At 35.9% G+C, this 13846-nt stretch overlaps 1 protein-coding gene across 6 annotated transcripts in view; it reads left to right on the forward strand.

Annotated features, from left to right (window-relative positions):
• Positions 1-11811, forward strand: part of LOC143230963 (uncharacterized) — a 33505-nt gene extending 21694 nt beyond the window's left edge. For 2 of the 6 annotated variants that reach the window (XM_076465360.1, XM_076465444.1), the window contains 4 exons: positions 15-151; positions 1550-1656; positions 2532-2718; positions 9771-11811. In XM_076465360.1, coding sequence (XP_076321475.1) covers positions 43-151; positions 1550-1656; positions 2532-2718; positions 9771-10870 — 1503 coding nt within the window. In that variant the 5' untranslated portion in view covers positions 15-42 and the 3' untranslated portion in view covers positions 10871-11811. Of the gene's footprint in view, positions 1-14; positions 152-1126; positions 1271-1549; positions 1657-2531; positions 2719-9770 lie in introns of those variants that run through there. The other 4 variants (XM_076465617.1, XM_076465787.1, XM_076465531.1 and 1 more) reach the window with 4 other exon arrangements.
• The last annotated feature ends 2035 nt before the right edge of the window (positions 11812-13846 follow it).

The raw sequence follows: 13846 nt of genomic DNA on the forward strand, positions 1-13846 counted from the left end.
TTTGTTTAAATTAGGTTTTGACAATAATATAAATATATAACCATGGAAGTATTAAAGATAAAAATTGAACCATTTTATGATGAGAAGCAGGATGCTTTGTTAGATGTCAAACTGATGAGAAATGAAGATGAAACATTTACATTATCAAGTAGTAAGTGTGTATCTTTAATATTTAAATGTTGAATGTCGCATATCTAATACTGTGCCAGAATTTTCCATTATGGATTGGAAACATATTATTCCAAAACATACTTAATATCTAGTGACACTTACAACTATTCCTCGATCATGTCTTTGCCCATCTAAACATTGGGCTCACCTGCTCTAGTCCTTTATACTCCACTTAAATGCCCTTTGCAATTTTTGACCTTGTGACACTCTCTACTTCCATCAGTGTGACCTCTTTCTTGGTATTGTGTATAAGCACCTCCTGACCAAATAGATTTACCATTGCAAGTTTTTCTGATGGCTAAATGGCAAATGGGTTTTAAATATAATTTGGATAGGATTAACCTTAACAGTGTTACGAAAGAAAGGGATCTTGGTGTAATGGTTGATTGGTTTCTTAAGCCATTGATGTAGTGTGTTGTTGCTAGTGGCAGAACAATTAGGATTTTAAGTTGTATGTACAGAAGTATTGAATAGAAATATAAGGAGCTATAATTTCATTGCATAGGTCATTGGTTGGACCACACTTCAAATATCATGTTCAATTTTGGGCTCCTTAACTTAGAAAAGACATTGAATTTTTGAAATGAGTTGAGAGAATAGTTACTAGAATGGTGCTTGGGATGGAGAGGTCAAAATCTCTCAAATTGTTTTCTTTTGAAGAGCTGTAGTTTATATGATTAAGGTGTTTCGGAGTGTAAATGGAATTGGTAATATTGATGCATCATACTTAACGACAAGAATAGTAGGACACAAATACAGCCTTTGGCAAGGTTGAAGTCATCTTCAGCCAAGAGACTTGTTTTACTAACAAGATGGTCGATCTCTCAAATTGGCTGTGCCTTCAAATGAATTATTTGTAGTTAACTACAGTAATGTTAGAGGTGTGTTTTAAGAAAAAACATGATAAGTATATGAATGATAAGGGCTAACTTCAAGATTTATTTTATTTTAATTTAAAGGTAGCAATTACCAAGACAGAAAACTAGGTCCCATACTGTCCCAAAATATTTTATATTATCAGTCAGATGTCACATCCCACAAACCTACAGTGCACAGAAGAAAAAGTCCAATCTGTAGATGTTAAGGTAGATTGAATGAGGTAAAATTCCATTATAAATTTATGTGATCTATTCAATTAATAGAAACTTAGTATGTGTGTGAATAAAAATGGTATATTGGTCTACTTGTGTTTCTTGGTTCATTAATGTTTGTAACTATTCTCTACACTTTACTGATAGTTAGTACTTTACTGGTGGTTTTACAGTGTGTATAAACCACAGAGGAATGTGTATCTCCTATGATGTTTGAATATGATTTAGTGAAGAATGATTTATATCCACACTTGTTGTAGACAAATGTACATTATTTATACCAACAGAAGAAGCTGGTTCCTTACAAGAAAGATCTTTAACTACCATTTTGAAGTCTGGTCTGGTAAAAGAGGAACAAGAAGACAAGTATGGAGTAACAGAAAAAACTGAGGTAGTTTGTAGACTAAAGACTTTATAGTTTTATTATTGAAGTGATTGTTTAGCTGTAATGATGTATTTCAATTTGACTAGATTTGTATCATTGTTCAGATGTTTGTTGTTATAGTCTTAAGAAATTCACTAGAACTTTAGAAAACTGTTCAGTAGAGTTATCTTAGTGTCATTAATGATGGAAGTACACAGACAGTACTGTTCTTATTGTAACATTAATGTTAGCTGTCTACAGATGTTACACTGTTCTCATTGTAGCAGTAATGTTAGTTATTCACAGATGTTACACAGTTATCATTGTAACATTAATGTTAGCTATCCACAGATGTTACACTGTTCTTATTGTATCATTAATGTTAGTTATCTATATATGTTATACTGTTCTTATTGTATCATTAGTGTTAGCTGTTTACAGATGTTACACTGTTCTTATTGTAATGCTAACCTTAACTGTCTACAGATGTTACACTGTTCTTATTGTAACATTAATGTTACATGACCATCGATTTTACACTGTTCGTAATGTAACATTAACGTTAGCTGCCCACACATTACATTTTTCTTATTTTTTCAGTAAAGTTTAATTTCCACATACTTTATATATGTTACTGTACCTTTACCTCTAAAGCTATATGTGAAAGAAATGAAGCTGCTTTTCTTGATATTTTATCACCTTCTATTTTAGGCTTATTGAAAAAATATTTCTAGAGTTGTTTTTTGTTTTACTATTACACATAAGTAATACTGAAGTCATAGTTTTATATTTTATTATAAAATATTATATTATATTTTACAGTAGTATACTAGATATATGTACTTGTTTGCCTTAATTATGCCACAAGTTGTTATTAACATGTTGAATGTGTTGTTTGGATTTAGAACATATTTGTCACAATGAAGACAGAACAGTCTGATGACCTAACACAAAGTGAGGTTATGTTAAAGTTCAGTAAGAGTACTGATGATGATTTGGATAGTTCAAAATGTGGTGTTATCAATGTGAAAACAGAAACTGAATTACAAGAAGATGTTCAGTGTGTTGATTCTAGATTGGAAAGTACATCTGGTAAGTAGAAACATCTAAAAACTGTATATTGATTGACACTGTCTTAATAGAAGTGTTTGATTTGTTAGAAGTTGTTAACCTACATAAGACTGTTAATTATAGGTGTATCACATTTTTATATCTTGTGTTTTTATACCTTTATTTATACTATGAGGAATATTTTGAAGTGAAAAGTAAAAGAAAAAAAAAATTAAAATACACCAAAATTAAGATTGTCTGGAGAAGGACTTTTACTATATAATGATGAAACAAACAGAAGAATGTTAACATTACATTTGAATGGAAATGGATGGAGAGAACAGTCATTGTTACTATAAAATGAAACAACCTTTTAACTTAGCAATTTGTCTGATGTTTATAGTTCTTTATGTATACACTTTGTGTGAGTAATGGTTGGAACCAGTTTATGTAGATTAGTATTTTAACATGTACAGAGGATTTACTGCTGTGATTGCTTTTTGTGTATTTCATTTTTCTAATTACTTACACCCTCCAAGTCTGTAAATTTTCACCCTTGTGGTGGAATCCATATAGGGAGTGAGGAGACATTGTGTTTCATACTTGTGTTTGAGTGTAGTGCTCAAGAAACCTTGGCATTGCTGCAGTACCCTTGTTTGGCATCCTAGTGCATCCTCTCTTAGGGCTCCATGCTAGATGGGGACAGTGGTCCCTGAAATGTTCTTATTTTATTATGGATATCCCTACTCATGAACAAAAATAATGAAGAAAATTAAGAAAAAAAATGATAATTGGTAAACGACCATAAATTGATGACTATTCAACAATGACTATCACTGTTGATTTCTGTACCTAGATTTATCATTTTGCACTCATTATCTGAGAAAACCTTAGGGCATATGTCTCACATTTTTACTCAAAAGGGAGTAGAAGGGCTTGCTGGTTCCCCCAAGTCAGTAAGAAGGTTATGCTCTGGAGACATTTTATCTTTACCACACCACATTAAACTCCTCCTGAATTCAAGGAGCATTGGGGATATACTCATCGAGGTTACTCCCCATGCTACCTTGAATTCCTCAAGAGGAGTTATTGTTGAGAAGGACTTGAAGAATATTCCTGAGTCAGAGATTGTTGCTTGTTTTTCCCACCAAGGCATTGTCTGTAGTGCACAGAATCTCCACTCACAAAGACAGAAATATGCTGCCTACTGGTGTTCTGATTTTGACATTTACATTACTATGTCCACTTGCCATAGTCAAAGCAGGTTATTTGAACTGTAAGGTACATCCGTACATTACCAACCCTCTGTGATGTGTACAGTGTCAGTGGTTTGGTCACTCAAAGACATCATGTTATAGTTGTTTAATGTGTTCATTGTGGAGATAAAGACCATGAACTCTACAAGAATGAACTGGAACCACATTTGTTCTTACCCTAAGTGGGTGGAGGAGAAAGAGGTGCAACATTTGAAAACTGTGAACAACATCTCCTAACAAGAGGCTTGGAAGTTATTGTATCCCATTCCATCTCGGACATATTCTGATGCACTGCGTTTCACTGCTACAGTTGAAATGCAGACAGATTTCTCTGTGCCTCCAACAGAGTCAGTTGCAAAGCATCTGAAGAATCTTTAACCCTCCATGGTAAAAAGAGTTGACGAGCCTACATCTACTCTCATGCCACTCACGTGTCAGCCACTCCTTCTGGTGGCTCTCCAGATCCACTTCCCTTCTCTGCAGGTTTGGGCATTTCCTCATGTCCATGTTCTTCTCTGGCCCTGAGATGCAAAATAATTATTTCTTCACATTCTTCATCTCTGGAATCTTCATCCATTGATAGAGACCTGCTTTTTGACCCAGGGTAGAATCCATGGTGGTCACTATGCCTCCTTTCAATGAAGAAAAAAACATGGTCAAAAACAGAAGGGCTCTCTGTACAGTAGTCCTCCTTATAAATAAAAATGGCCATTTTGATACAGTGGAACTTACAGGAAACATTTCTGAAGCTTCCCAATACAGTCACCTTTTCGCACACCTTTGTACAGAAAATGACAGGTCATATGGTGTATGAGTGCATGGAGGGGTGGTACTGTTGGTCATTCAGAATGTGCCCACCCTGTCTTTGTCACTCAATACATCTTTGTAAGACAGCCATCCAAATTTTCTTGGGTTGTACTATCACTGTTTGTTCTCTCTTCCTGTTCTGAAGAGACATATGGTCAATCAGATCTTGATGCCCTCATTGAACAGTTACCATCTCCTCTTTTAATCCTTGGGAATTTTAGTGGATGTAATCCGTTCTGGAGTGGTGTTGATATTGATGGGAGGAGCTGTTATATAGAGCATATGCTCTTGGATCACAACCTTTCTCTCTTTATTATTGGTTCTTATATTTATTTTCATGCACTTAGGCAGTCATCTACTGCTATTGATCTCTCTATCTACTTTCTCTTTTTTTTTCTTGGAAGGTTGACAGTGATCATTTTGAGAAAGACTGGCCATGGTCGATGCCAACCAACCTGCATGTCTCGATGGAAGCTGGACCAAGCCATCTGGCCCTCTTTCACTGCTTTCTTGGAACTTGATCCTGCCTTCATCTGTAAGCCATCACTAGAAGACTGCATGGCAGCAGTGACTGACTGTATTGTCCAGGCAACTGCTCAGTGTATTCCTAAAACATTGACACATTTTCCATAGTCTCCTCATCCATGGTGGAATCCTGCTTGCCACATTGCACGAAAGGCTTACAAAGAGCCCTGGGATACCTTTTGTAGGTATCCCACACTTTTAAACCTCATTGCTTTTCAACTGATCCATGCACTTGTTCAGCAGATAATACGTCAAAGCCAGAAAGAATCTTGGATTAAGTACACAACTAGCATCTCTTCTACAACCTGTTCCATAGTCGTATGGGACAATATTTGAAAGTTCAGTGGGCAGTATACTTCTGCCTTCCTTTTGATCTTGCTCTCCAATGGCCAGGAAGTTGCTGATACTCTCAGCAGAAACTTTTCTCATGCATGTAGCATGTCTGCTTCATCCCCACCTTTTTAGCCATAAAGGCTCAGCCTGATTGTCTTTATGATTATAATCACCCCTTTACACTGGTGGAACTGAAGCTTGCTCTTCCTCGGTCTGGCAGTGCATCAGTTGGATCTGATGATATACATTACTAGATGCTGTGCCATCTCTCTCCTGCCTCTTTTTTGGTTGTTTTTAACTGAATCTGGCAGGACAATGCTTTTCCTGATGCATGGCACTGGGCTATTGGTCCCCCCTTTTTCCAAGCCAGGGAAGGATACCAAGATTCCCTCAAACTACTCTCTGATTACTTTGACAAGTTGTCTCTATAAGATCTTAGAGAGGATTGTTAATGTTAGTCTTGTTTGGTTCCTCAAATTAAACAACCTTCTCTTGCCCACCCAGTGTGGGATTCAATGACAGCATTCCACCATGGACCACCTGATTCAACTTGAAACATCAATCAGGAAAGGCTATCTCAAGCAATAACATCTTATTTCTGTTTCTTTTATACCTTGCAAAGGTTTATGATACTACTAGGAGGTATATAATTTTGTGAAACCTCCACTCATGTGGGTTGCATGGCCATTTGCCCACTTTTATCAAAACTATTTTAATGGACAAGTGATTCCATATTAATGTGGGTTTAACACTTTCCCTTTTTTTTTTTTTTCACAGGAATTGGAGTCCCTTAGGACCATGTCTTGCATGTCACACTCTTCTTTATAAAGATTAATGGCATTAATGGACAACTTCCCTTACAGTTGCAAATGGACTCAACAACTTCCACATGTCGTATCAGTCATCGAACATAAGGTTTATTAAGTGGCAAGTACAGACTGCCCTCAATTACATACTGAAGCAGACCATAGCAAATAGTTTTACCTTTCCTCTCTTTAAAACCGTTTGCATGCACTTTTGCCACCAGCGGGATATTTACCCCAATCTTTAGTTCTGTCTCAGTGAAGTTGTGTTTCCTGTGGCCCCAAGGCAAGGTTCTTGGCTTATATTTGAGTGTAAGATGACTTTCATTCCATATATTAAACAGCTTCGTGCTAAGTGTACAAGGGCACTGATCGTCCTCCATGTCCTATCTATGGGAGTGGATCAGTGTTTTATGCTAAACATCTATCATCCCTTCATTTGATTAAAACTGGACTGTAGGTCTCTGGTCTATGGCTCTGCCAGAACCTCAGCCTCAAAGATGTTGGACCTCATTCACCATTTGGGGCTTCAGCTTTACATGCAGGTTTTCTTCACTTCTTCTCCAATGTTTGTACAGTGAGTCTCATGATCCTCCTCTACACATACAGTGTTTCCAACTGTCTTTACTGTATGCTTTGAAACTTTGTCCCTTACCATAGCATCCCACCTGGGGTTGTGTTTTCCTTCCTTAGTGAACCATGCTTTTTCAGAGAGACAGTCTGCCATTGTTTATTTGGCCTTCAAATCCAGGCACAGCTGGCTGAATGGGTCTGGTCTTGGATGACATTGCTGCTTCCACTGGTCAGCCTATCCCATCATGGCTTAATACCATCACCAGGTTTGACCTTTCTTCAAGTCATCTGAAGAAGACAGATACTCCCAATTGGAAGTACTCTCTTGTATTTGCCAAATATCTTTCAAACCATCCTTCTATTCCCATTTATACTATGGTTTGAAATCAGGTGACTCTGTGAGCTTTATCATGGTTTGTTGTGGGTCAGTTGTTACACACAGGATCCTCTCTACAGTTTCTGCATTCACTACCAAACTGTACACCAGTTATCTTGCCCTGGATCACATTGAAGCTATGCAGCACACACTATACTATTTATACTGACTCACTTAGCTCTCTTCTAAATATTAATGAAACTGAACAGTGAGGAAGAAACTATTATTTCAGCACAATCTGAATATGTTATTAGTAGGAATCAATTGAAATAATATCAAATAGTGAATGTATAAAACTGAATAAGGATGATGAAAATGTTGTAATAAAATTGTGTGAAGTTCTGTGATTTCTTGTAATTTAGCACCACATTATATTATTCTCCTGAAGGTAAAAGTGAAAACTGGTTGAGTGTGTGAGATTGTTTCTAGTCTCAGCAGGGTTTTATTTTTTTTAATCCTATACAGTAAGTTATTTAATATTTTTAAAATTGTGTATCGACAGTCTTGTTGTTAAACCTGTGTACCAGCAGTCTCGTTGTTAAACTTGTGTACCAGCAGTCTCGTTGTTGGACTCCTGTACCAACATTCTCGTTGTTAAACTCGTGTACCAGCAGTCTCCCTGTTGGACTCCTGTACCAACATTCTCGTTGTTAAACTCGTGTACCAGCAGTTTCCCTGTTGGACTCCTGTACCAACAGTCTCGTTGTTGGACTCCTGTACCAACAGTCTCGTTGTTAAACTTGTGTACCAGCAGTCTCCCTGTTGGGCTCCTGTACCAACATTCTCGTTGTTAAACTTGTGTACCAGCAGTCTCGTTGTTGGACTCCTGTACCAACATTCTCGTTGTTAAACTCGTGTACCAGCAGTCTCCCTGTTGGACTCCTGTACCAACATTCTCGTTGTTAAACTCGTGTACCAGCAGTCTCGTTGTTGGACTCCTGTACCAACATTCTCGTTGTTAAACTCGTGTACCAGCAGTCTCGTTGTTGGACTCCTGTACCAACATTCTCGTTGTTAAACTCGTGTACCAGCAGTCTCCCTGTTGGACTCCTGTACCAACATTCTCGTTGTTAAACTCGTGTACCAGCAGTCTCCCTGTTGGACTCCTGTACCAACAGTCTCGTTGTTAAACTTGTGTACCAGCAGTCTCGTTGTTGGACTCCTGTACCAACATTCTCGTTGTTAAACTTGTGTACCAGCAGTCTCCCTGTTGGGCTCCTGTACCAACATTCTCGTTGTTAAACTTGTGTACCAGCAGTCTCGTTGTTGGACTCCTGTACCAACATTCTCGTTGTTGGACTCCTGTACCAACATTCTCGTTGTTAAACTTGTGTACCAGCAGTCTCCCTGTTGGACTCCTGTACCAACATTCTCGTTGTTAAACTCGTGTACCAGCAGTCTCCCTGTTGGGCTCCTGTACCAACATTCTCGTTGTTAAACTCGTGTACCAGCAGTCTCGTTGTTGGACTCCTGTACCAACATTCTAGTTGTTAAACTTGTGTACCAGCAGTCTCCCTGTTGGGCTCCTGTACCAACATTCTCGTTGTTAAACTCGTGTACCAGCAGTCTCGTTGTTGGACTCCTGTACCAACATTCTCGTTGTTAAACTTGTGTACCAGCAGTCTCGTTGTTGGACTCCTGTACCAACATTCTCGTTGTTAAACTCGTGTACCAGCAGTCTCGTTGTTGGACTCCTGTACCAACATTCTCGTTGTTAAACTCGTGTACCAGCAGTCTCGTTGTTGGACTCCTGTACCAACATTCTCGTTGTTAAACTTGTGTACCAGCAGTCTCCCTGTTGGGCTCCTGTACCAACATTCTCGTTGTTAAACTTGTGTACCAGCAGTCTCGTTGTTGGACTCCTGTACCAACATTCTCGTTGTTAAACTTGTGTACCAGCAGTCTCCCTGTTGGACTCCTGTACCAACATTCTCGTTGTTAAACTCGTGTACCAGCAGTCTCGTTGTTGGACTCCTGTACCAACATTCTCGTTGTTAAACTCGTGTACCAGCAGTCTCGTTGTTGGACTCCTGTACCAACATTCTCGTTGTTAAACTCGTGTACCAGCAGTCTCGTTGTTGGACTCCTGTACCAACATTCTCGTTGTTCATTCAAAATTAAATTTTTAACTTTAGGCATTTACACAAATGTCACTGAATTCTAATAAGAGAAATTACAAGTTGAAAGTTGGTTGTTGTTAAACTGTTCCATGGTATTTACAGAGTATATTTTATTTACACTTTTTCCTTTATAAACCTTCCTAAAGTTTGTTGTTGTTACACTATTTCATGACATTTATATAACTTATTTTACAATATATTTTTGTATTGAACCTTTAATATTAATTGAAAATCTCATGAAATAAGGTAATATGTGTTACTATTTATATTAACTACATTACGTCATATATTTTGACCATAGGTATAATGACTGGTATGAACACCTGTTGTAGAAGTCAGTTTCCTGGAGATCATGTTTTAAGACAAGATGTCTGTGGAAAAACAAATTTAAATGGATGTAACATGAAACAATCTGATATATTTCAGGATATAGAAAACCCTCACAGTTATATAACATGTGGAAGAGAATCTGTAACAGTTGATAACCTAAAACTACATAAAAGAATTCCCACTGGAGGGAAACTGTATAATAGTGAATTGAAAAACCAAATACACACTGGGAAGAAACTTTACAGTTGTGTGGTTTGTGAAAAATACTTTAGGACAAATACTGAATTAAAAATACATCAAAGAATACATACTGGGGAGAAACCTTACAGTTGTGACTTTTGTGGAAAACAGTTTGGGAATAACTGTAACTTAAAGAAACATGAACGGATACATACTGGAGAGAGACCTTACAGTTGTGTTGTATGTAATAAACAGTTTAGAACAACTAGTGCATTAAAATATCATAAAAGAATACATACTGGTGAGAAACCTTACAGCTGTTCAATCTGTGGAAAAGACTTTAAAAGGAATGGGGAATTAAAAAAGCACCAGAGAATACATACTGGAGAGAAACCTTACAGTTGTGATGTTTGTGGAAAGGACTTTATAACAAATGGTGATTTAAAAAAGCATGAAAGAAGACACACTGGGGAGAAACCTTACTGTTGTGCAATTTGTGGAAAAGACTTTAAAACCAATGGGGGGTTGAAAATGCATCATAAAATACATACTGGTGAGAAACCTTACAGTTGTGAAGTTTGTGGAAAACACTTTAGAACAAATACTGAATTAAAAACACATCAAAGAATACACACTGGGGAGAAACCTTATAGTTGCCTAGTATGTAATACACAATTTAGAACAGATAATGCATTAAAATATCATAAAAGAATACATACTGGAGAGAAAACTTACAGTTGTGAAACCTGTGGAAAACAATTTCGAAGTAACTCTAACTTAAAGAAACATGAACGAATACATACGGGGGAGAGACCTTACACGTGTGTTGTGTGTAATAAACAGTTTAGAACAAACAGTGCATTAAGATATCATGAAGGAATACATATTTGATAGGAACCATAAAATTTTGCACTTTGTGGAAAACTGTTTAGAACAAACAATAGATTAAAAATACTTTAGAGAAAACATGCCTAGTAGAAACCAAAGTGTGTTATGAAGAACTTGGAACAAACATTACCTTCTACTGACTGTGTTAGTTGTGTATCAGTTGTTAAATCACAAGAGACAGGATTAAGATGTAACTACTACTGACTGTGTTAGTTGTATATCAGTTGTTAAACCAAAAGAGAAAGGTGTTGTGTGTTTTTGATACCTGTAATTGTGAATTATTGTGTTAATGTTTGACATGATAAAGTAACAACAAAAGATTGAAGAATTAAAACCTGAGTTTAAATGTTTTGAGAGAACATTCATTATAACAGTGTATTGTTTAGAACTGTTATCTTAATAATTGAACATGTACTGCTACTATTGACTTTTATTGATTTCATTTTCTAAAGACTTCAGGGTTTTAAAACATACTGATCCCATACTACCAATATCAATAAACCTCACCATTCTGAGAACTAGTTTTGTATTTGTAGATATTTATTTCTGTGTACATATTGATCTTTTAAGTAAGAACTCTTAAAGTATTGATGTCAGTCAAGTTAAGAGGACAAAGCATCATAAGATTTAGTGAATTTTAACCACTCAAACTAAGAAGATATTTCTTTAAACTAATCAAGGAAGTAATGGGTGAAAGTCAAGTGTATATATTATATTATATTATATTAAGTGATGATATTGTATTATATTAAGTGATATTATTTGTCTACTGCAAACATTTTTATTTAATGTTATTTTATTCTTCAATTTTATGTTTTCATTACTTTCAAACAAGTGAGAAAAGTTTTCTAAGTAGTGAATTTGTGAAAACTATGTTATCGTCAGTTATTTTTAATATTTGTTGTGATTATATCTGATGATTAAACAGAATTTAAAAATTCAAATAATGTATGATGACTTGAATTGTTTCACAAAATGGTCAGAATCATATGCTGTTTCTAACAAGAAGTACAAACTCAACAAATTTATTTTAACATTGGAGTGTCTGTGGAACTTCGTTCAGATCAGGAATGGAACTTTGAACCAATGTTTGTGGAAATGTGTCAGATACCTGGAATTAAAAAGATCAAGAAAACAGCCCTTCATCCATCTTCTAACAAGATAACTGACACATGAACTGTTTATCAATTAGCAGTGCCACAGTGGTATTTCTGTAAATTTACAATTTAGATACCTGTAGTGAGCAGAGCACAGAAAGCTATCATGTAGGTTTGTGTTTAATCATAAAAGAAATCTTCGGGTGAAATGTGGGTGTTTGCCAAAATTTAACGTACTTCAATGAAGAGTTGTTTGTTAATCTCCCTGGTAAGTGAACTTTTTGCAGTGCTATGAATTGTACTATCCCAGTTGTTGGTTAACACATTTGCAAACACTGAGTGACTAGTCACAGAAGCTGTTCTATAATACTGCCTTTCCTTGTGTTCTGAATCTTCACTGTCTACCTCACTAATGTCAGCATGCAGAGATGTGCTAACAGTTTCTTCACTTCCATTGTGTCCAGTCTGTATTTCTTGGATATGTGTTATCATCATAGTCACATAGTAAGAAGATAAATGGAATGATAAAGACATCTTGCCCTCATCTGTACCTGAAGAATAACTTCAACTTGAAAGATCTTATAAAGGATAAAAATAATAAATTCAATAAGTTTAAAGTTACTTGAAATAATGAGTTGGGAAATTACGAGAGCTGATTATAAAGGAAGTCAAAAAGGCAGAAACTGTATATGAAAGAGGGTTATTGTTAAATAAAACAATAACAAATTCTTTAGTTATATGATGGACATACAAAATGTTAGCATGGGGATTTGGCTTCTTAAAAATGATATTGGAGAGCTGATATTAGAAGATTATGAGATGGTAAACTTTTTAAGTTATATGTTTTTAGTTTTTACAAAGGAAGATACAAGTATTATGCCTCAACCAGAGCACTTAATGTATGTGAAAAATATTGATGTAAAAGATAATTCTAAGTTTTGGGAAATCTCAAAATTGATAAATCCTTTGGACCAAACAACTTTTATCCAAGCATTTTTATATATCATTGATTAGTGGAAAAATATTGGAAGTTAGGTAATGTTAGTCCAATATTTAAAGGAAGTGATAAACATTGTCCAGGTTATTATAATAGGATAGTGAGTCTTGCATCATTAGTTTGAAAGGTTTTGGAGGATGTGATTAAAGATCCACTGCAGAGTCACAACGTTGTTTAATATAGTGTCAGAGCCAGTATGGTTTCAATAAGAAAAGTCTTGTTTGACGACTCTTCTGACATTCTTTGAGGTTTTGATGAAGTAAATACTATGATACCTTGATTTTAAGAAAGTGTTTGATAAAGTGCCATACAAAAATTAAATCTGCAGCTGTAGGGGAACTTATTAAACTGGTTAGAAAATTGGCTGGAGAGTAGTAATAAATGGAGTTAGTTCTGACGGGATTGCAGTTATGAATGGTGTGTCACAAGACTGTTATTTGTATTAACAATATTGACTCTAGAATAGCTAACAAAATTTTGAAGTTTGCAGATGACAAAAATTTTTGGAGTGGCAAAATGTGTCAAAGATGCTGCAGACTTACAAGTTGGTTTAGATCATTTGATGCATTGGGCCAGTATGTGGCAGATGGTGTTTAACTATTCAAAATGTGAGGTGATGAATGTAGGTTTTAACATTTCAAATTATTGTTATGACTTAAATGGGAATACATTAATTATGGAAGTTGAAAAAAAAGATCCTGTTGTTGTGTTGAAAAATCACTTAAGTATCTAAACAGTGTATTGTAGCTAGCAGTAGGGCTAATAGGATTTTGGGTAGCATCTGTAGAAATAGTGAATATAAGACAAGGAATATTATTGTTTTAGTGTATAGATCACTTTATAAGCCTCGTTTAGAGTACTGTGTACAGTTTTAGGCTCTCTTAC

This window comes from Tachypleus tridentatus, chromosome 1 (genome assembly GCF_004210375.1).
Source record: "Tachypleus tridentatus isolate NWPU-2018 chromosome 1, ASM421037v1, whole genome shotgun sequence".
NCBI lineage: Eukaryota > Metazoa > Arthropoda > Merostomata > Xiphosura > Limulidae > Tachypleus > Tachypleus tridentatus.